Below are 23953 nucleotides of genomic sequence, written 5' to 3'. Positions count from 1 at the left end.
TTGTTGTAGAGATGTGTCTGCTGCTAGAACGCTGTGTGTCATTGACCTGGTCTCGAATCTGAGCTGCTGTTAACCTGCGATTTCTGAGGCTGGTGACTCGGATAAACTTATCCTCAGAAGCAGAGGTGACTCTTGGTCTTCTATTCCTGGGGCGGTCCTCATGTGAGCCAGTTTCTTTGTAGCGCTTCATGGTTTTTGCAACTGCACTTGGGGACACTTTCAAAGTTTTCCCAATTTTTCGGACTGACTGACCCTCATTTCTTAAAGTAATGATGGCCACCTGTTTTTCTTTACTTAGCTGCTTTTTTCTTGCCATAATACAAATTCTAACAGTCTATTCAGTAGGACTATCAGCTGTGTATCCACCAGACTTCTGCACAACACAACTGATGGTCCCAACCCCATTTATAAGGCAAGAAATCCCACTTATTAAACCTGACAGGGCACACCTGTGAAGTGAAAACCATTTTCGGTGACTACCTCTTGAAGCTCATCAAGAGAATGCCAAGAGTGCGCAAAGCAGTCATCAAAGCAAAAGGTGGCTACTTAGAAGAACCTAGAATATAAGACATATTTTCAGTTGTTTCACACTATTTTGTTAAGCATATAATTCCACATGTGTTAATTCATAGTTTTGATGCCTTCAGTGTGAATGTACAATTTTCAAAGTCATGAAAATGCAGAAAAATCTTTAAATGAGAAGGTGTGTCCAAACTTTTGGTCTGTACTGTATATTTTATATTTTTATAGATTTTCAATTATCTCCTTTCGGCCCCTGCGCATCTTTCCCCCCCACCTCCATAGTGCTATAACAATCCATGGGGGCCTAGATTCAGGGGCTAGCTGGCACATTATATCCCAGGGTTACAAGCCCTAGCCCATGAGAAGCGGCCCGTCCCTAATAGCCACCATCCACATAGGACTATAGTTAGGTGATTTGATGGGATCCACCAGCAGTCTAATGTGTATGGGCGCTTTCCTATTCTGATGAAGAAGATGATGTTGGAGAGAAAAGGATCCGAAGCTTTGGATTTCCGGAGGCCGATTCTTTTGTTCTCAGGGAGATGAGCGAATGCCGGAGCAGCTCTCTCATAGAGAACACAGAATCTCGGAGCAGAGACCAATGTTCTAGTGTATGGAGGAGTCAAGGGAGATAGATTTTGGATGTATCTAATGTGTATGGGGCCTTTATCTATTTTCCTGACATTCATGCAGGCTCGTAAGACAACCCCGTGTCTCTGCTGGCAGATGATGACTGTGATAATCAGCCATCATCTGACCCACTGTTAAATGCCGCTGTTAATCTGTGACAGCGGCATTTACAGCGCGTCAACAAGGGGGCGCGATGTTCTAACTGCTCATCGGCCCTCCCTCAATGCGATCGTGTGACACCGATGGGTCGTAGTGACAGCCAAGTGTCAGCTGAAGACCCTGTGCCTGTCATGACAGTACTCTTGTGAAAACCAACCCGTGCCTGGCATTGATAGGAGACTTATCATTTATGATTTTTGCTATACACAGCAATACTGTGGCATTGCTGTATATAGCAGAAGCGATCAGATGATCTCGGGGGAATAAAATATTTTTAAAAATATGCAAAAAATAAATAAATATATTTATGTGTGTGTGTTCAAATCACACCCCTTTTTGCCTAATTAAAAATTAGGAAATTAAAAAAAACAACACCTATTTGGTTGGTATCGCTACGTTCGTAAAAATCATATCAAGATAAAAAATAAATTAATCCAATCTTGACTGAAGAAAAACAGAAATGTAGAAATTTTTGCAAATTTATTAAAAAAGAAAAACTGAAATATCACAAGGTCATAAGTAATCAGACCCTTTGCTCAGTATTGAGTAGAAGCACCCTTTTGAGCTAGTACAGCCATAAGTCTTCTTGGGAATGATGCAACAAGTTTTTCACACCTGGATTTGTTGATCCTCTGCCATTCTTCCTTGCAGACCCTCTCCAGTTTCATCAGGTTGGATGGTGAACGTTGGTGGGCAGCTATTTTCAGGTCTCTCCAGAGATGCTCAATTGGGTTTAGGTCAGGGCTCCGGCTGGGCCAGTCAAGAATGGTCACAGAGTTGTTCTGAAGCGACTGCTTTGTTATTTTAGCTGTGTGCTTAGGGTCATTGTCTTGTTGGAAGGTGAACCTTCGGCCAAGTCTGAGGTCCAGAGCACTCTGGAAGAGGTTTTCATCCAGGATATCTCTGTACTTGGCCGCATTCATGTTTCTTTCAATTGCAACCAGTCGCCCTGTCCCTGCAGCTGAAAAACACCCTCATAGCATGATGCTGCCACCACCATGTTTCACTGTTGGGATTGTATTGGGCAGTGATGAGCAGTGCCTGGTTTTCTCCACACATACCGCTTAGAATTATCACTAAAAAGTTCTATCTTCGTCTCCCCAGACCAGAGAATCTTATTTCTCATAGTTTGGGAGTCCATCATATGTTTTTGAGCAAACTCTATGTGGGCTTTCATAAGTCTTGCACTGAGGAGAGGCTTCCGTTGGGCCACTCTGCCATAAAGGCCCGACTGGTAGAGGGCTTCAGTGATAGTTGACTTTGTGGAACTTTCTCCTATCTCCATACTGCATCTCTGGAGCTGGCTCTTCTCCCACAATTGCTCAGTTTCGATGGACGGCCAGGTCTAGGAAGACTTTTGGTGGTCCCAAACTTCTTCCATTTAAGGATTATGGAGGCCACTGTGCTCCTAGTAACCTTGAGTAATGCTGAAATTCTTTTGTAACCTTGGCCAGATCTGTGCCTTGTCACAATTCTGTCTCTGAGCTCCTTGGGCAGTTCCTTTGAGCTCATGATTCTCATTTGGTCTGAAATGCACTGTGATCAGTGAGGTCTTATATAGACCGGTGTGTGCCTTTCCAAATCAAGTCCTATCAGTTTAATTAAACGCAGCTGGACTCCAATGAAGGAGTAGAACTTTCTCAAGGAGGATCACAAGGAAATGGACAGCATGTGACTTAAATATGAGTGTTTGAGCAAAGGGTCTGAATACTTATGACCATGTGATATTTCAGTTTTTCTTTTATAATTTGCAAAAACTTCTACATCTCTGTTTTTTTCAGTCAAGATGAGGTGCAGAGTGGACTTTAATGAGAAAAAAATGGACTTTTTAGAATTTACCAAATGGCTGCAATGAAACAGAGTAAAAAATGTAAAGGGGTCTGAATACTTTCTGTACTCACTGTATATATTGGATCAGAGAAAACTTACGGCATAGAAATAATAACAGATCCTCCATACTCACTATGTACCGTAGATACAGTAACACAATCAAGCTTGCTATATTGATACAACAACAATTATAGAATAAAGAGTGTGGTTTGGAAACTGCTGTTCTCATGATTGTGCTGCATTCAAGCAGCATTGTGATAACAATAGTGAACATTACACGACGGTCATATAGTAAAGTCCCCACACACCAATTGTTTTTTTAATTCACCTAAAAAAACTGATAGGTTATGTGTACATAAGTCTCTGAATCATAATGGGGATAATTTGGGAAGTCTGGGGAACCTGACATGATCGAGAGGAGATGAGTTTAATGACAAACATATGAAAACATCATGTCTGCATAACCTGTGATTTCTTACATAACACACAATACGTATATCCACATCATTGGTTTTTTTCTTTTAAAAAAATATTCCATATAAACAGCACGTAATTGACAAAGTTGTATCTTTTTTGTAGTAGACATAAATATGTAAAACGCACATATACTGTATGTGCAGATCTTATCATACATACACCCACATATAGACAGGCTTACAGTATATGTAACAACATAGAGAGTCAGCACTTGTGAGGGAGCCAAGAAAGATGCCCCCCTACCCAGGCCAGCCCTGCGGTAATTGTAATACACCCCCCTCCCCCAATTGCCATAGACAATAATAATGCACAAATTTTGTTCCCATCCACAGTTATTGTGCTTAACAATACTAAGGGCTCATTTAGACGTCTGTGCAATGTATGGACTGGACGTGGGTCTCCTGACCTGAGCATGACGACTTCATAGAAGTATATACAGCTCCATGGTGAAGTCCCGGTGATAAGAAACAGGGAAGGGTCGATGCAATGTACCCACCACCTGGTGGAGTTGATCCCGTCAGGCTCAACTGTGATGAGAGAAGTAGCAAAATGGTATTCCTCGTATAGACTGCTTCTCCACTGTTGAAGTCAACAGAAGGAGACAAAAAATGAGGAAAAAAAGCTTTATGATGGTCCTAGGAAGATGTCAGATCGATTTTGAAACACATTGCTATCTTTTAATATGTTTGTTGTTTTTCTACACCTTCTCATCCTTGTCTTCAGCATGACAGCGCCCACCATAAAGCTTCTTTTCTAATTTTTTACCTCACAATTATAGAAATATATGAGACTGTCACGCTCAGGTCAGGAGACTCACGGCCAGCCAATGCATTGTAGTCTGTACTTGGACATTAGAATGAGCTGTAACGAGGTTGTTTTTATCCTCTTTGCTGTAATCTATAGGACACAGTTCAGACTGAACTTTCGTCAGTCCTCATAGAGCAGAGACGCTTAGCACGTGATACCATGAGAGCTCACAGTATTAGAAATATTTATTTTTTCTCCCACCACATATTCAAAAAACATCACAGAAAAAAGGCGGACATATTTACCAAAACCAAGATGCTGTTACACTGACTCACTTCTCATGGAAAAACCGTGAGTCAGGATAGTCAAGGAGTTTGAGGTCAAGAGCCAGGAGGGTATAAAAAGAGGGAAGAGACAAAGACCTAGTCAGGTCACAGTCCAGAGTCAGAATTCCAAGGTCAGCGTATGTCAAGGCAAAAGGGGTAATACAAACGGGTGGTCAATAGGGAAAGCCAGGGTCCAGCAACAGAAGATCAGAATGTCTGAATTCAGAGCATAAAGCACAGAGGGAACAGACCACATTGAGCTGAAAGCTACGACCAGCAGCTACCGGGGACTTACAGCTCAGCTAAGTAGCTGGGTAATCACTAGGAACAGGGAACACCTGAAGGAAACTCAGCACCTCCCAGTCTCAGATTGCACGGCTGAGCTGTCAATCAAAGTACCGACAGCTCAGCAAGTCTCTGAACTAGATTGGATGACTGAGCTGTCACTGCGTCCAAGACACACTGAGCGGAGGAATCGTGACAGACACAATATCAACTACACTGCAGGACACAACAGTCCCCATGATAAAGGCGGAGTCAGCACAGGTGCAAAATAGATGAAACAACCACTCACACCGATGGTTCATGGAAGGGCGGCTGCATAGTATTATAAGTGCAAATGGATAAGGCCGATATAGGGCGCCAGTCACACAGATAAGTGAGGTAAATAGTGTCTGGCCTATAACCTAATAGAGACGCTCACCACACACTAAACATTTGTACGCACTCCATTCTACAGAGTACAGCAGAGTCCTGCATCCACTGAGGCCCCTGATCATGTGACCCCTGACTCCTCCCCTCCTGTGACCTCATCACAGGTCCTGTGCGCACAGAGCAGCCATATATGTGGTGGTGACTCTGCAGGTGGAGGTATGTGGAGATCCCCCATTATTCTCTATATCGCCTCCATTCTCCGCAGCGCTGTACACACATTATTATCACTGTCCCCATTGGGGTTCTCTCTATAGACTTTATTCACACATTTCAATTGCATTTTGCAGCTACAAAAACAATTAGATTTCTACATTTGTGTGACCACCCAACTGTCAGAGAAGATAAAGAGGGATAGATTGTACATCATGACATCTTAGGCCACATACATAACCATTCCTCTAATCCCTAACCACACCCATTACCATTTAATTCTACCCTCAACACATAAAGTAAATGGACGACCCCTTTACACTTAGGCCGTCTTCTCGGTGTTCCTCTCTATCCTCAGACCATCTCCTCTGCATTTCTTGTCGGTCTTCTCAGCGCTCTTCTTTACTCTCAGGCCATCTCCTCAGTGCTCCTCTTTACTCTCAGACCATCTCCTCAGTGCTCCTCTTTACTCTCAGGCCATCTCCTCAGCGCTCCTCTTTACTCTCAGGCCATCTCCTCAGCGCTCCTCTTTACTCTCAGGCCATCTCCTCAGCGCTCCTCTTTACTCTCAGGCCATCTCCTCAGCGCTCCTCTTTACTCTCAGGCCATCTCCTCAGCGCTCCTCTTTACTCTCAGGCCATCTCCTCAGCACTCCTCTTTACTCTCAGGCTATCTCCTCAGCGCTCCTCTTTACTCTCAGGCCATCTCCTCAGCGCTCCTCTTTACTCTCAGGCCATCTCCTCAGAGCTCCTCTTTACTCTCAGGCCATCTCCTCAGCGCTCCTCTTTACTCTCAGGCCATCTCCTCAGCGCTCCTCTTTACTCTCAGGCCGTCTCCTCAGCGCTCCTCTTTACTCTCAGGCCATCTCCTCAGCGCTCCTCTTTACTCTCAGGCCATCTCCTCAGCGCTCCTCTTTACTCTCCGGCCATCTCCTCAGCGCTCCTCTTTACTCTCAGGCCATCTCCTCAGCGCTCCTCTTCACTCTCAGGCCATCTCCTCAGCGCTCCTCTTTACTCTCAGGCCATCTCCTCAGCGCTCCTCTTCACTCTCAGGCCATCTCCACAGCGCTCCTCTTTACTCTCAGGCCAACTCCTCAGCGCTCCTCTTTACTCTCAGGCCATCTCCTCAGCGCTCCTCTTTACTCTTCGGCCATCTCCTCAGCGCTCCTCTTTACTCTCAGGTCATCTCCTCAGCGCTCCTCTTTACTCTCATGCCATCTCTTCAGCGCTCCTCTTTACTCTCAGGCCATCTCCTCAGCGCTCCTCTTTACTCTCAGGCCATCTCCTCAGCGCTCCTATTTACTCTCAGGCCATCTCCTCAGCGCTCCTCTTTACTCTCAGGCCATCTCCTCAGCGCTCCTCTTTACTCTCAGGCCATCTCCTCAGCGCTCTTCTTTACTCTCAGGCCATCTCCTCAGCGCTCCTCTTTACTCTCCGGCCATCTCCTCAGCGCTCTTCTTTACTCTCAGGTCATCTCCTCAGCTCTCCTCTTTACTCTCATGCCATCTCCTCAGCGCTCCTCTTTACTCTCAGGCCATCTCCTCAGCGCTCCTCTTTACTCTCAGGCCATCTCCTCAGCGCTCCTCTTTACTCTCATGCCATCTCCTCAGCGCTCCTCTTTACTCTCAGGCCATTTCCTCAGCGCTCCTCTTCACTCTCAGGCCATCTCCTCAGCACTCCTCTTTACTCTCAGGCCATCTCCTCAGCGCTCCTCTTCACTCTCAGGCCATCTCCTCAGCGCTCCTCTTTACTCTCAGGCCAACTCCTCAGCGCTGATCTTTACTCTCAGGCCATCTCCTCAGCGCTCCTCTTTACTCTCAGGCCATCTCCTCAGTTCTCCTCTTTACTCTCAGGCCATCTCCTCAGCACAACTCTTTACTCTCAGGCCATCTCCTCAGCGCTCCTCTTTACTCTCAGGCCATCTCCTCAGCGCTCCTCTTTACTCTCAGGCCAACTCCTCAGCGCTCCTCTTTACTCTCAGGCCATCTCCTCAGTTCTCCTCTTTACTCTCAGGCCATCTCCTCAGCGCTCCTCTTTACTCTCAGGCCATCTCCTCAGTTCTCCTCTTTACTCTCAGGCCATCTCCTCAGTTCTCCTCTTTACTCTCAGGCCATCTCCTCAGCACAACTCTTTACTCTCAGGCCATCTCCTCAGTGCTCCTCTTTACTCTCAGGCCATCTCCTCAGCGCTCCTCTTTACTCTCAGGCCATCTCCTCAGCACAACTCTTTACTCTCAGGCCATCTCCTCAGCGCTCCTCTTTACTCTCAGGCCATCTCCTCAGCGCTCCTCTTTACTCTCAGGCCATCTCCTCAGCGCTCCTCTTTACTCTCAGGCCATCTCCTCAGCGCTGCTCTTTACTCTCAGGTCATCTCCTCAGCGCTCCTCTTTACGCTCAGGCCATCTCCTCAGCGCTCCTCTTTACTCTCAGGCCATCTCCTTAGCGCTCCTCTTTACTCTCAGGCCATCTCCTCAGCGCTGCTCTTTACTCTCAGGTCATCTCCTCAGCGCTCCTCTTTACGCTCAGGCCATCTCCTCAGCGCTCCTCTTTACTCTCAGGCCATCTCCTCAGCGCTCCTCTTTACTCTCAGGCCATCTCCTCAGCGCTCTTCTTTACTCTCAGGCCATCTCCTCAGCGCTCCTCTTTACTCTCCGGCCATCTCCTCAGCGCTCCTCTTTACTCTCAGGTCATCTCCTCAGCTCTCCTCTTTACTCTCATGCCATCTCCTCAGCACTCCTCTTTACTCTCAGGCCATCTCCTCAGCGCTCCTCTTTACTCTCAGGCCATCTCCTCAGCGCTCCTCTTTACTCTCATGCCATCTCCTCAGCGCTCCTCTTTACTCTCAGGCCATTTCCTCAGCGCTCCTCTTCACTCTCAGGCCATCTCCTCAGCACTCCTCTTTACTCTCAGGCCATCTCCTCAGCGCTCCTCTTCACTCTCAGGCCATCTCCTCAGCGCTCCTCTTTACTCTCAGGCCAACTCCTCAGCGCTCCTCTTTACTCTCAGGCCATCTCCTCAGCGCTCCTCTTTACTCTCAGGCCATCTCCTCAGTTCTCCTCTTTACTCTCAGGCCATCTCCTCAGCACAACTCTTTACTCTCAGGCCATCTCCTCAGCGCTCCTCTTTACTCTCAGGCCATCTCCTCAGCGCTCCTCTTTACTCTCAGGCCATCTCCTCAGCGCTCCTCTTTACTCTCAGGCCAACTCCTCAGCGCTCCTCTTTACTCTCAGGCCATCTCCTCAGTTCTCCTCTTTACTCTCAGGCCATCTCCTCAGCACAACTCTTTACTCTCAGGCCATCTCCTCAGTGCTCCTCTTTACTCCCAGGCCATCTCCTCAGCGCTCCTCTTTACGCTCAGGCCATCTCCTCAGCACAACTCTTTACTCTCAGGCCATCTCCTCAGCGCTCCTCTTTACTCTCAGGCCATCTCCTCAGCGCTCCTCTTTACTCTCAGGCCATCTCCTCAGCGCTGCTCTTTACTCTCAGGTCATCTCCTCAGCGCTCCTCTTTACGCTCAGGCCATCTCCTCAGCGCTCCTCTTTACTCTCAGGCCATCTCCTTAGCGCTCCTCTTTACTCTCAGGCCATCTCCTCAGCGCTCCTCTTTACTCTCAGTCCATCTCCTCAGCTCTCCTCTTTACTCTCAGGCCATCTCCTCTGGACTCCTCTCTGCCCTCAGTCTGCCTCCTCATCGCTTTTCTTTGCTCCCAGGCTGTCTCCTCAGTTCTTCTCTCTACACATAGGCTGTCTCCTCAGTGTTCCTCTCTGCTCTCAGGCTGCCTCCTTTGCACTCATCTCTAACCTCAGGCTGTCTCCTTAGCACTTATCTCTTCCTTCAGGCTGTTTCCTGAGTGCTTCTCTTTACCCTCAGGCTGTCTCCTCAGCGCTCCTCTTTACGCTCAGTCTCACTCTTCAGCTCTCCTTTGTACCCTCAGGTCATCTCTTCAGCGCTCCTCTCTGCTTTCTGAACCTCTACTCAGTGCTCTGCTCTCAGGCTGTCTCCTCAGCGCTCCTCTCTGTATTCGGGCCATCTCCTTTCTTCTCTGCTGTCTGGATACCTCACTGGTGCTCATATCTAACCTCAGGCCATCCCCTCAACATTCTTCTCCACTTTCTGGCTGTCTCCTCAGCGCTCCTTTCTTTGCTCAGGCTGCCTCCTCAGCGTTCCTCTCTTTCCTCAGACAATCTCCTCAGCGTTCCCCTCTGCTCTCAGGCCATCTCATCATTATTGCTGTCTGTCCTCAGGCTAAGGCTCATTACAACTTTGGACATCACAATGTGCCTGAACCAACAGCAGAAAGTATAAAAGAGGTTTCCCCTTTCAATCTTCTGTACACAATCTACGAGCCTGTGTAACAGATACTATAATCAGCATTACTCACCTTCCCCTGCTCCAGTGTCGGCTCTCTGCTGCTGCTCGGGTCTTCTTTATAGGCTGCAGTGGTTATGTCATGTCTTTAGCGTGTGTGACAACCGCAGACAATCACTGATCTCAACTGTAATGAATAAATTGGCATCAGTTCTGAGATCAGTGGTTGACTGCAGCGCTCTAATGCGCTACAGTTAAGATGTCACCAGGGCTGAAAATTTTGTATCTAACAATTTTTTCGTGTCGCCATTTTCTTAGACCTGTAACTATTTTCATTCATCCATCGATGGCCCGGTTTCAATGATTATTTCTTGTTTTCTTCTTTTTGTTGATACAATTTTGGCGTACATATGACATTTTAATAGCTTTTTATTACATTTTTATGTGGAATTGTGGTGATCAAAAACATTATTCCTAGTTTTTTGATTTACACCATATGGGAAAAAATATTTCAAAATGTTATTAATTCAGGCAGTTATGTACATGGCAATACCGAATATTTTTTTTAATGCACTGGGCAGCACGGTGACTCAGTGGTTAGCACTGCAGCCTTGCAGCGCTGGGGTCCTGGGTTCAAATCCCTCTCTGTGGTCCAGCTCACCCCAAACCATCTCGATTAGGTACAGGTCTGGTGACTGTGGAGGCCAGGTCATCTAGCGTAGCACCCCATCACTCTCCTTCTTGGTCAAATAGCCCTTACACAGCCTGGAGGTGTGTTTGGGGTCATTGTCCTGTTGAAAAATAAATGATAGTCCAACTAAACGCAAACCGGATGGAATAGCATGCCGAGATGGTTTTGGGTGAGCTGGACCGCAGAGTGAAGGCAAAAGGGCCAACAAGTGTTAAGCATCTCTTGGAACTCCTTCAAGATTGTTGGAAGACCATTTCTGGTGGCTACCTCTTGAAGCTCATCAAGAGAATGCCAAGAGTGTGCAAAGCAGTCATCAAAGCAAAAGGTGGCTACTTTGAAGAACCTAGAATATAAGACATATTTTCAGTTGTTTCACACTATTTTGTTAAGCATATAATTCCACATGTGTTAATTCATAGTTTTGATGCCTTCAGTGTGAATGTACAATTTTCAAAGTCATGAAAATACAGAAAAATCTTTAAATGAGAAGGTGTGTCCAAACTTTTGGTCTGTACTGTAAATGGGCAGGGGGGTGGGAGGGTAGGTAAGGTTGCAGTTGGACAGGTTGTGGACGGAAGGTATGTGTCCTCGAGGTGCCAAGCTTCGGTGATGCAGGACCCGAAGAAGCAGGCTCCAGCACACATAGTGCTGAGAGATAGTTAATGGGCCCGGATTAAAGTTCCGGGTTTTATGAGCAGCTGAAAGAGCTGGGGGGGAACGGCTGCTCACTTACTTCCAGTCCAGGTCTTGGAAGGCTGATTTAAGACCGCTGCGCCTATCTCAGTCTGTCTGTCTGTGTGTTGTGCAAGGTGAGCAAGCCTTGCATGTGCTGCTCAGACCTTGCTGAAGGCAGGTAAAGGTATCTGCATTTAAATGGCTGAGGCCGTGCTCTATATGGAACTGCTATTTTGTGTTTTTTTTTCTTTTATACCTTTTCGGAACCTGAAAGAGGCTGTGATATTTTTGTTTCCTGCCTGGTTTATGGACATTTAATAAACCACCAGTTTGTTTGAACCTACGGACTGTATCCCTGTGTGAACCAGCGCCTACCACAGAGCTGACCCCTCACAATAAATAAATATATATGTTATATTTTTTTTTTTTCATTACTCTCCTTAGGTGTCTTGCCAATTTTTCCACGCTTCCACATAGTGCTATAACCATCTATAGTGCCCTATAAAGTATTAGCCCCCCCCTCTCATTGCCATATACAGTAATGATCCTCATCTTTGTTACCCCCATAGTTTTAGTGCCCCACACCACTTCTCCTCTTTTGCTGTAATCTACAGGATATGGTTGTAATAATTTATTTTTTTGTAACACCAGAAATTAACTCCTGAGCATACACTGCACCCTGCTAGTTGCCACCATGCCAGTGTTTCTTTCTGTATTACCATAAAAAAACAGTGCACCCCTAATACACATTGAAATAACAGAGAGATTTAAACTTGCTTATAACATATCATAATCACAATGGAGACGAGCTTCAGATTATTGCCCAACTATTTTCACTTTTTGGCTTTGTCAGGGGTGAGATGTGGAATCCACTTTCTATGGATTGAGGGATGATTCCTGAACATTGCACCCATAGCTTATAGCAGGTGAGAATAAAAAATAGTTTTCTTGATCACTTTGAAACATACACTGTCTGCGCAATTATTAGGCAAGTGAATATTTTGACTGTATCATCATTTTTGTACAGATTTTCCAAATACAAGCTGTATAAACTTAAATGTTTAGTGGATGAAGTAGATCAGGTGATGTGTATTGTAATGAGGGGTGTGTGGCCTATGGATATTGAAACCCTTTGTCAGGGGGGTACAATTATTAGGCAGCTTATTTTTCTCAGGCAAAATGGGCCAAAAAGAGTTTTAACTGACTATAAAAACTCAAAAATGGTTAAGTCTTACAGAGGGATGCAACACTCCTTAAATTGCTCAGATATTGGGTGTGATCACAGAACCTTCAAAATGTATAGGGTCACAAAAGAAAAAAAAAAGAATAGCATTAACTGCAAAAGATTTCAGAAGACTCAAATGTGAAGCGACCAGGAAGATATTATCCTCTTGTGCTGTCCTATTCCAGAACTGCAGCTTCCCTGGAGGCCCAGAAGAACTAGGTGTTCAGTGCTCAGAGACAAGGCCGGGGTTGAATACCAACCACCACTGAACAAGACACAAGAAATGACTTGGCCAAGAAATAGCGGAAGACAGATTTTTCAAAGGTTTTATGGACTGATGAGAGTGACTTTTGACGGACCAGATGGATGGGCCCGTGGCTGGATCAGTAATGGGCACAGACCTCGACTTCGACTCCGACTCTAGCGAGGTGGAGGTGGGAACTGCTATGGGCTGGTATTATTACAGATGAGCTAGTTGGACCTTTTCAAGTTGAAGATAGATGCAAAATCAACTCAAAAACCTTCTGCCAGTTTTTAGAAGACACTTTAAACAGAGGTACAGAAAAAATCTACTTCTTTAAAAAAAAAACAGGATTGTTCTGCAGGACAATGCTCAATCGCAGCATCGAAGTCTTCACTGCTCAGTGCCCAGAAAGGTGTTAAAGATGAAAGACTAATGACATGACTTTTTCCTCTCTGGACCTAAACCTTCCTGAGAACTTTCGAGCTTTTCTTAAACTCGAGATTTATGGTGAAGGAGAACAGTCCCCTCTCTGATCAGTGTCTGGGACTATGGTTGGTTCTGCCCACAAAGATGAATGTCAACAGAGTAAGAAACTAATTGACTCCATGGATGGGTGGCTTATCACTGGTGTTGAGAAGAATGGTGGCTATATTGGTCACTGATATATACAGTTATATGAAAAAGTTTGGGCACCCCTATTAATCATAAGCTTAATGTTTTATAAAAATTGGTGTTTTTGCAACAGCTATTTCAGTTTGATATATGTAATAACTGTTGGACACAGTAATGTTTCTGCCTTGAAATGAGGTTTATTGTACTAACAGAAAATGTGCAATCTGCATTCAAACAAAATTTGTCAGGTGCATAAGTATGGGCACCCTTATCATTTTCGTGTTTTAAATACTCCTACCTACTTTTTACTGACTTACTAAAGCCCCTTTTTGGTTTTGTAACCTCATTGAGCTTTGAACTTCATAGCCAGGTGTATGCAATCATGAGAAAAGCTACTTAAAGTGGCCACTTGCAAGTTGTTTTCCTGTTTGAATCTCCTCTGAAGAGTGGCATCATGGGCTCCTCAAAACAACTGTAAAATGATCAGAAAACAAAGATTATTCAACATAGTTGTTCAGGGGAAGGATACAAAAAGCTGTCTCAGAGATTTAACCTGTCAGTTTCCACTATGAGGAACATAGTAAGGAAATGGAAGAACATAGGGACAGTTCTTGTTAAGGCCAGAAGTGGCAGGCCAAGAAAAACATCAGAAAGGCAGAGAAGAAGAATGGTGAGATCAGTCAAGGACAATCCTCAGACCACCTCCAGAGAGCTGCAGCATCAACTTGCTGCAGATGGTGTCACTGTGCAACTTGCTGCAGATGGCGTCAACTATACAACGCACTTTGCACAAGGAGAAGCTGTATGGGAGAGTGATGCGAAAGAAGCCGTTTCTGCAAGCACGCCACAAACAGAGTCGGCTGAGGTATGCAAAAGCACATTTGGAGAAGCCAATTTCTTTTTGGAAGAAGGTCCTGTGGACTGATGAAACCAAGATTGAGTTGTTTGGTCATACAAAAAGGCGTTATGCATGGCGGCAAAAAAACACAGCATTCCAAGAAAAACACTTGCTACTCACAGTAAAATTTGGTGGAGGTTCCATCATGCTTTGGGGCTGTGTGGCCAATGCCGGCACCGGGAATCTTGTTAAAGTTGAGGGACGCATGGATTTCTCTCAGTATCAGCAGATTCTTGACAATAATGTTCAAGAATCAGTGATAAAGTTGAAGTTATGCAGGGGATGGATCTTTCAGCAAGACAATGATCCAAAACAGCGCTCCAAATCTACTCAGGCATTCATGCAGAGGAACAATTACAATGTTCTGGAATGGCCATCCCAGTCCCCAAACCTGAATATTATTGAACATCTGTGGGATCATTTGAAGAGGGCTGTCCATGCAAGGCGACCATCAAACTTTACTGAACTGGAATTGTTTTGTAAAGAGGAATGGTCAAAAATACCTTCATCCAGGATCCATGAACTCATTAAAAGCTACAGGAAGCGACTAGAGGCTGTTATTTTTGCAAAAGGAGGATCTACTAAATATTAAACTTTTCTGGTGAGGTGCCCATACTTATGCACCTGTCAAATTTTGTTTGAATGCAGATTGCACATTTTCTGTTAGTACAATAAACCTAATTTCAAGGCAGAAACATTACTGTGTCCAACAATTATTACATATATCAAACTGAAATAGCTGTTGCAAAAAAACCAATTTTTATAAAACATTAAGCTTAAGATTAATAGGGGTGCCCAAACTTTTTCATATAACTGTATTTATTAAATGTCAGAAATGTATTCTATAACAGATGAAAATAAACAATTAAGATGGAAAATTTACATTTTTCATATAGTTGCATAATAATTCTGGACACAGATATTCTGCTAAGACAACACCTCACTTTTACTTTCTTAAATATTCAGGTTTCAGGTTTATTACCCTTTGGATTGACCAACAGCACTGGAGATGTTAAGGCTGTGTGCCCACAATGCGTTTTTTAAGCATTTCCGCAGTGGCAAAAATGCTGCAGAAACGCTTAAAAAACGCATGGTAGAAGGCCTGCCATGTTCCCCAATGATAATCCGCATGTGCTGTGCACATGCTGCGGAAATTTCCGCTGCGGATTATCATTGCGGAATAAAATGCAGCACTACCAATTATTTTGCGGAAGCGCTGCGTTTTCGCTGCCATTGACTTGCATTGGAACGCATGTATTCCGCTTCACTAGATAAGCACATGTGTTCAATGTGCAGATGGTACCCGGGTGTGGAGGACAGGAGACTCTCCTCCGGACCCGGGTACCATAGTACCTGTGAAAAAAAGAATAAAATAAAAAATAAATGTTATACTTACCTTCTGACGGCCCCCGCTGCGCTCGTCCTCCCATGCCGCCAACTCACGGTGGACTGGAGGACCTGCGCTGACATCATAGTCATGTGACGGCAGGTCCTTCAGTGTACCGCGATCTGCCTGCAGCCAGGACGGAGCGAAGCAAGACTGCGGGGCCATCAGAAGGTAAGTATAGATTTATTTTACCATTCTTTCGGTCACACTATATAAATCCATGCCATTTGCATGGATTTATATAGTGTGACCAAGTTGTCAAGCACTTTCCAGGTGATGCTAAAATCGCCTGGAAAGCGCTTGTCAACCCGCATGCGGAAATGCATGCGAAGAAAGCTTCACATCCGCTTGTCCCTGGCAGGAAAAACGCATGTACAATCCGCATGTACAATCCACATGTACAATCCGCATGCGTTTTTTCTGCTAGGGAGATGCAGAAATGCTCAGGAAAAATCCGGAGCATTTCTGCATCGTGGGCACATAACCTAAATAATAAAAGTAATGATCAAAAATAGAAATTTCCTAATAATTGTGCACACAGTGTAGAGTAGCCGGTGGAGATAGAAGCACTTTCCAGAACTTATCGTGGAGTGATGAGATGTGTACAAATAAACCATTAACATATTTTATTGGCTGTACAAAGACTGGTGCGTTCTTTATATTGTTAAATTACCTGAATTATTTTATAACTTCCGTAATCCCAACGGATAGTGTGGCACCCCTGCGGGTTCAGTCGCCACAGAGGTACTGCATCTCACCCAGAGGTGTGGTATCTCACTCTCAGGTAAGATACAAAATGAGGGGTCGCTCAGTGTAAAAATGGGTGCTCAGAGGTAATGTAAAGTCTAATAATATGGAAGAAAACCTCGGCACACCATTGGAAAAATAGGATATGGACAATGCAGATTGTGCAAAAAGAATATAGTTTATTCAGCCGTCCTTTTAATAGTCCAAAAAATTGTTATACACAAACATATACCATCCTTTAGTTATTCATAGTCCAAGAATATTGTGATCAAGCATTCACTCTCAGGTAAGAATGGAGTGCTGCCCGGGACCCTAACACCTGCATCCAACACACCACTCCAGGCCAGCCGGGGGGGGGCAAGATGTCTCTGGTTCTTGCTGCGCCACTTCCCTTGGCTGGAGTGGAGGAGAACCAAGTGAGGGGGAACCATGTAGTGGGTGTGGGTGGAGGACGTAGATTAGGGGAGCACTTCAGTAGCTGTATAAAAAGGGGAGCCATCTTAGAAAGACAGTTCAGTCAGAGGAGGAGAGTGTGTGGAGCAGAGGCTCTGCAGCAGTTCTGCTCCGGAGGCGGGCCTAGTGAGAGGCCCAGAACTGAGAGAGAAGAGAGAGAGAGAGGGAAGAGGAGCGGGAGCAGGAGAAAGGCTCCAGGAACAGAAGAAGGGATCCCAGGGGTACGGGAAGTGCTGGAATCCACCCGTACGCACGAATCTGCCAGGCGGTGAAGGGATCAAGGCGCAGAGGGGACCGGCCCCTTAACTAGTGGAGAATTACAAAGCTCAGCTAGGAACCGGAGGCTGCTATACTTGCAATGTGCAGTGGCCACATCTGCAATTATATCGCCGAGAAGGGGGCCACAGAGGGTCCAGGGGACTGCAGGTCGCCCGACAAGACCCGAGGCTACTGGATTGGGACACTGATTGCGAGGCGCAGGGCAGGAGGGTGAGAGCCAGTGCAGGAAGACGACTGAGAAAGGCACACAGAAGGGGGTCCCGTTAAGTGCTCCTGAATTATCTGGGGGATTGCTGAACCCCTGCTTGGTGAACGCAGCGCGACGTGGGAGGCTGTAAGCTGGACAGTGCAACCTGAGGAACTTAAGAACTGTGAGTAAACTTGGAAGACTGCACCCCACTGTCTCTGTGATTATTGCCTGCGCCATCACCCCCTGCACTACAGCGCCCAGCATAACCTATAACATCAACACTGCCCTGGAGCTAAGCTCTACCTGTGGAGAGCCACAACATCCCTGCTGCAGTAACATCAGCTCCAGAGGACCTGCTCCGCAGCGGCAGCTCCTTTAGCCGCATTCCACAAGTGGCGTCATGAACTTTGTACATAAATCCCCTGTAAATATTCCCTTATTGAATGACCGCCCTGGGTCACCGCCACTGTGACATCTCCCATAGCAACAACTGGCCCGGCACCGAGTACCCCACGGCCCAGGGGGCGCGTCAATAGCACATCGGTATCTCTGTATGACCTGAAGATGTATGATGTGCTCTACCACATTATTGCTTTATACCGGCATCATAATGCTATTAATTTTTTTTATTACACAGAATTTTATATATTTTACACCAACTCATCTTCAATCCACTCAGATTCCCACAATATGAGATACTAATAATTTATCTATATAATTTTCCTAGAGAAGAATGGATAGAGACAGAAAGAAGATGGTGGAGAGGATATTACACCTCACCCTAGAGATCCTCTTCCGGCTTACTGGAGAGGTGAGAGATTCTGATGACGTCACATTACATCATTCTTATCTACAGATGGACAGAACTGGAGAGGTGAGGACTCCGGAAATGTCTGGAGGGAGATTTATTAATGTGTCTCTCCATAACCAGGATTACACTGTAGTGAAGAAGACCTCTAGTGAGCTCTGTCAGGACCCTGTGTCTGAGGGATGGGAAAGACCCATAAGCCCAATCACGGGGCCTCCACCTCACCCCCTGATACATGAGGACATCAATGACCAGAAGATCCTAGAACTCACCTACAAGATGATTGAGCTGCTGACTGGAGAGGTGACACTGCTGGGAATGCTGGGACATTATACAGTAAGGCTATGAAGGGATCGGGGGGATGACGGTATCATTGTATGTGTCAGGTTCCTATAAGGTGTCAGGATGTCGCTGTCTATTTCTCCATGGAGGAGTGGGAGTATTTAGAAGAACATAAAGATCTGTACAGGGACATCATGATGGAGGTTCCCCAGCCCCTCACATCACCAGGTAATAGACAGGACTAAATACACACGGCCCATAATTATCTGTATGTAAAGAACGAATTCAGTCCCTGTATGTGTTTCATCCAGATCTATCCGGTAAGAGAATAACACCAGAGAGATGTCCCCGTCCTCTTCTTCCACAGGACTGTAAACAAGAAGACCCCAATGTTCCTCAGGATCATCAGGTAGATGGAGATAAGGTGTCATGAGATCTCCCCTATGATGTGTAGATGGCTGTGAAGGTCTTGTGTTCAGTCTTGTTTTATCCACCAGTATTATATGTTTTATACTTGTGTAATGATAACGGTGGAGATGGCAGGATTAGAGCTGATCATAGATGTGACTTCTCCGTCTGTGACTTTTACAATATTTTTTTCAGGGTGAAGATCTGACCCATATTAATACTACAGAGACATATGTGAGGGGTGATGAGCGGTGTAAAGAGGAGATTCCTACATATGACTACCCAGGTGAGTAGTAACCGCTAAATGCAGAGAAGTCACGGATTCTTCTCAATCACCGGCTGTGGCTGCTTTATCGGTGGTGTAGTCCAGCCATGTTATAATCGTGTGATCACCATTTTACCTCTAGACCAAAACATTTTCCGCCATCCAAAAATGTTCACATTACTTTGTGTAATTGTGAAAGAACTTTTCTGTAGAACTTACAACCTGGAGGATCCACCTACTCCCTGGGATTAGTAGACGCTGACCATTACCTGCCCAGATCTGTAAACTACAAAGCCAAATTACATCGTACGTAGAATGTGCTGACAAGTGAGAAAATTACTTGAAGACAAATTATGATGGGCCTGTAAGAGAAAGCGGAGGGTAATGATGCTGTCGGCTTCCTAGATCCCTGTTATCTTATTGGATGAATCTACCTTCTCTCCCTTCTGTGCTGCTGAATGTCCTCATATGATCCCTACAAGACCAGGTCCAGTCTTTCTGGACAAACTTCACTTTTATGATCAACAACATTAAATGTGCAGTGAGGGCCAAGTGTGAATTTCTGTACAACAGAGTTTCCCTTTATCCTGACTTTTCAATTTCTTTTAAAACCAACTAACTTCAAACAGGATTGTGATAAACAATACAGAAAACATTACACCTGTGCCATGATATATCTCTAAGCTGTGCGTGGCTGATGGCTGTAATATACATTTATTCACGCCTGCAGGAGATGTGTTGGCTCGAGCCCTGGTTTCATGGATTCACTCCGCGTCATAAATTCCATTATGTTTTCAATCCTAATAAATTCAGATTACTGCACAATCTCTCCTGAAATGGGGGCGCTAATGCTTTCTCTACTCTTCTGGTCAGGACTCATAGTAGCTCCAATGGTCCACCATAAATGTGTGCCACTCCGATTTAGTGTTGGAGCTCTCCCCTGATAAATACGTTGTTAGGGATGTAACATATCTTTTATTCTGTATTTTTTTCCAGGTTCATTTTGTATGATAGCTTTATTGTGGTGGGATCGGCCTGACTCACTTATGTGTCTCTGTAACTCCCTGGTAGTCTTTAAAAGTAGGTCTCCATTACCTCTTCCCAATGCCCGAGGTCTATATTTAAGACACCTCAGCTCTGCACTATTAGAAAAAGTTCTCTTTCAATGTCTAATATTTTTTCTTGAAAGTCATCTCACAGAAAATATTGGCCGTTATCATAGTTTAAATAATGAAGAACCACCGAGTCCCATACTATAATTCCCAATACCCACAGTTTCAAGTGGACCCTAAAAACCCATTTCTTTAGACTGGCGTATCGCCTCCACACACTATCTGTCCATCCCAGTTGTCCGTCTCAGTTTTCCCCCATATTAAAATCTTCTTCAATTTCAGGTTCATACCAATCATGCACATAATAGCCTCGGTCAGGACTGCACACATACTGGCTGGCGACCAGTCCATGTATTATTTATCCTATTCAGTATATCAAGGCTGCATTATATAATATATGTACATTCTACCTTTTGTGTCTCCCCCATTTCCTCATAGACTGTAAACTTGCGAGCAGGACCCTCACTCCTTTCGATATGAGATATGCTTATTCTGTATTGTCTGTCTAAGTCCCCCCTAAAATTTGTAAAGTGCTGCGGAATATGTTGGCGCTTTAAAAATAAACATTATTATTATTATAATTACCCCAGAGAGGTTTCACCACTAGTTACTCACTACTTACTGATGGAGACTGTTGAGTTTGATCATTTCAGTAGATGTGTTATTGTCTATACTCACAGTTTTTGACTACAGTAGTTAGTGCCCAAAATACTCTGATTTAACCCCTTCCTGCAGCCAGTTTTCTGTTCCTAATCAGGAACCATTTTCAATTCTGACGTGTGTCACTTTATGTGGTGATAACTTTGAGATTCTTCACAAAGGATAATAGGAAACAAATGGACCTCACAAATTATTTTCAATCTTTTCTTGAATCCGACAATCCCCTGTATACAGCTGTACACTACTGTCTGGGCACATGGCAGGTTAAGAAGGGAAGGAGCGCCATTTAGCTATTTGAATGCAGATCGTGCTGGGATAGTTTGCAGACACAATGTATTGGGGCCACTGTTCATGGTCACCTGGCAGCTCAAAAGATGGTCACCATGAACAGGCTTGGCACTATCTACTCCATTTTCCAGATCCCAGGGATTGTCTTGCTCATCACCCTTTAAACCCAAGAAGTATAGTCAGGTAGCCGGGTCAGAACCAGGAGGGCAGAGAAAATACAAAATCAGAAGACACAAGAGTAGTCAGTAAATGGGCCGAGGTCACAACAGGAAGCAAATCCACAAGCCGGGAGCTGAGCACAGAGGACTGAACCAGAGGAGAACAAGGCTGTATCTGGCAGCTTCCGGCAATATGCTTCCAGCTTTAGTAGGGTGCGGTGCTTTCCAAATGACTGAAGCAGGGAGCAGATTACTCCAGCTGGACAGCACACACACCCATACTGCCAGACTGGATGGTACTACAGGTCCCAGGCACCCTAATCTTAGTGGCTGGACAGAGCCTGCACCGCCCAGAGCTTCTGGTTCTGACGTCTCCTCCATCACCAGCGCCGCCTGCAGGATGAATAAGGCGGCTCCTGGTGAGAGAATCAGACGTTGCAGGAGCAGATCCCAGAGGAGATGGAACACACCATTTACAGAAGCCCTAATATGACAAAATGGCAGAAAACCAGAGCAGTAGAAATTCTCATAAAGTGGCTCCATTTTGGAAATTATAACCCTCAGTGAAATAATCTATAGGAGTAGTGACTATTTTGACTCCACAGGCACTTTCCGGAAATTAGCACACAGTGGATGATGGAGAGTGAAAATTACAAATATATCATTTCATTACCCAACACATAGTGCCCAGATTATGCTCCAGGGGACACACACCATCAATTAAGTGGGTTCTTCTCACTATAGTAATGCCAAATACATGGATGCTAAATGTGGTTTGGGCGCACTGCAAGGCTCAGAACGAGGGGTAGATTTGACTTTGGGAGTGCGGATATTGCTGGATTGGTTTATTGATAAGTAGAAGTTTTTATTGGTATAATTTTCGCCTACATAATATTTTTTGATGTCTTCTTATTCCATATTTTGGAGGCAGAATGAACAAACAGTTCAACACTACGCTCCACTAGTTTATTCTATGAGGTTTTCTATTAGACTGTGAACTGTCATTCTGTCAATAACTTGTCATTTCTACCAACAATTTTAAGTAGAAATGTTCAAAAATATAAATTTCAAGGATATTTTATTCAAAGTTAATAATTGTGTTTTTTTTCTTGGCAGATGACTGTACCAGGAGATCAGAGGGACAGGAGATTTTTAAATCGGATGATCTTGAGATCCCACAGGATACAATTGAAGTGAATGCCATTACTCCAGATATACCATCATCCCTTCACAGCAAAGATCTGTCATCTGATCATTTGAAACAGATCCTGTCTTCTGATTCATTACCGACTACTAAGGAAAATCAAAATAAAAAAATAAGCATTAAAAAACGAACTGCTCCTAAAGCAAAGAAGACATTTTCAGAAAATGGAAATAGTTTTACCCTCGAAAAGTCTATTCTTAAACATCAAAAAATTCACACAGTGGACAATAGATTTTTTTGTTCCAAATGTGGGAGATGTTTTAACCAGAAATCAGATTTTGTGAAGCACCAGAAAACCCACACAGGGGAGAAGCCTTTTTCATGTTCAGAATGTGGGAAATGTTTTAACCATAAATCAGCTTTGGTTAAGCACCAGAGAACTCACACAGGGGAGAAGCCTTTTTCATGTTCAGAATGTGGAAAATATTTTAATCGTAAAATGATTCTTGATAGCCACAAGAGAACTCACACAGGGGAGAAGCCTTTTTCATGTTCAGAATGTGGGAAATATTTTAACCGGAAATCAGCTGTTGTTATACACCTGAGAACCCACACAGGGGAGAAGCCTTTTTCATGTTCAGAATGTGGGAAATTTTTTAGCCATAAATCAGTTTTGGTTAACCACCAGAGAACCCACACAGGTGAGAAGCCTTTTTCATGTTCAGAATGTGGGAAATGTTTTAACCATAAATCAGCTTTGGTTAATCACCAGAGAACCCACACAGGGGAGAAGCCTTTTTCGTGTTCAGAATGTGGGAAATGTTTTATCCAGAAATCAACTTTGGTTAATCACCAGAGAATTCACACAGGGGAGAAGCCTTTTTCATGTTCAGAATGTGGGAAATGTTTTAACCAGAAATCAGATTTGATTAAGCACCAGAGAACCCACACAGGGGAGAAGCCTTTTTCATGTTCAGAATATCGGAAATGTTTTAATCAGAAATCAGCTTTGGTTAATCACCAGAGAACTCACACAGGGGAGAAGCCTTTTTCCTAATCTTTTTCTTTTTAATCCAATACATTTTTTTTTTTTTACAAAACAAGAAACCAGTACATACAATAATAAAATAACATACCATAGGGATGACATACATGCATCTGTCCTATATATCCTTTCAGCTTGCCCATTACCGTCTGATAACTTGCAGTTACTATATCTTACAATTAACATTCCACATTCTTGAAATCTCTTATATAACCATAATATTGTAATAAATATTATAATCCTATACACATATAGGTGTGCTATATTACCCATACCACATGTATATTGGAATTCCTTAACATTACAATGAAACATTAGACCTCACCAATACCCCCTTCTCCCATAAGTCATTGTCTCTCCAACAATAACCCCCTTGATGGCATTCCAGGTTTATCCAACCATAAGCCCCATATTTTCTCAAATGTATTCATTGAGTTTCGTTTTTTATATACCCCTTTTTCTAATCTGATAATATTATTTATCCTATTTTTGAGTTCACTAATTTCTGGAGGTGAAGGGTT

The 23953-nt window shown here is 44.3% G+C and overlaps 1 protein-coding gene across 1 annotated transcript; it reads left to right on the top strand.

Moving 5' to 3' along the window:
- Positions 1–5511: 5511 nt before the first annotated feature.
- On the top strand, positions 5512–23479 carry LOC141178627 (uncharacterized). The gene is made up of 7 exons (XM_073660516.1): positions 5512–5561; positions 17990–18073; positions 18194–18373; positions 18457–18580; positions 18664–18761; positions 18956–19046; positions 22360–23479. The coding sequence occupies exons 2-7, from the start codon at positions 17996–17998 to the stop codon at positions 23442–23444; spliced, it is 1656 nt and encodes a 551-aa protein (XP_073516617.1). The 5' UTR covers positions 5512–5561; positions 17990–17995; the 3' UTR covers positions 23445–23479.
- Positions 23480–23953: the final 474 nt, after the last annotated feature.

The sequence above is a fragment of the Phyllobates terribilis genome, unplaced genomic scaffold (genome assembly GCF_046119375.1).
Source record: "Phyllobates terribilis strain yellow unplaced genomic scaffold, ASM4611937v1 Scaffold_29__1_contigs__length_15306474, whole genome shotgun sequence".
NCBI lineage: Eukaryota > Metazoa > Chordata > Amphibia > Anura > Dendrobatidae > Phyllobates > Phyllobates terribilis.
The sequence above is the reverse complement of the archived record's forward strand: the minus strand, read 5'-3'. Positions and strand labels throughout refer to the sequence as shown.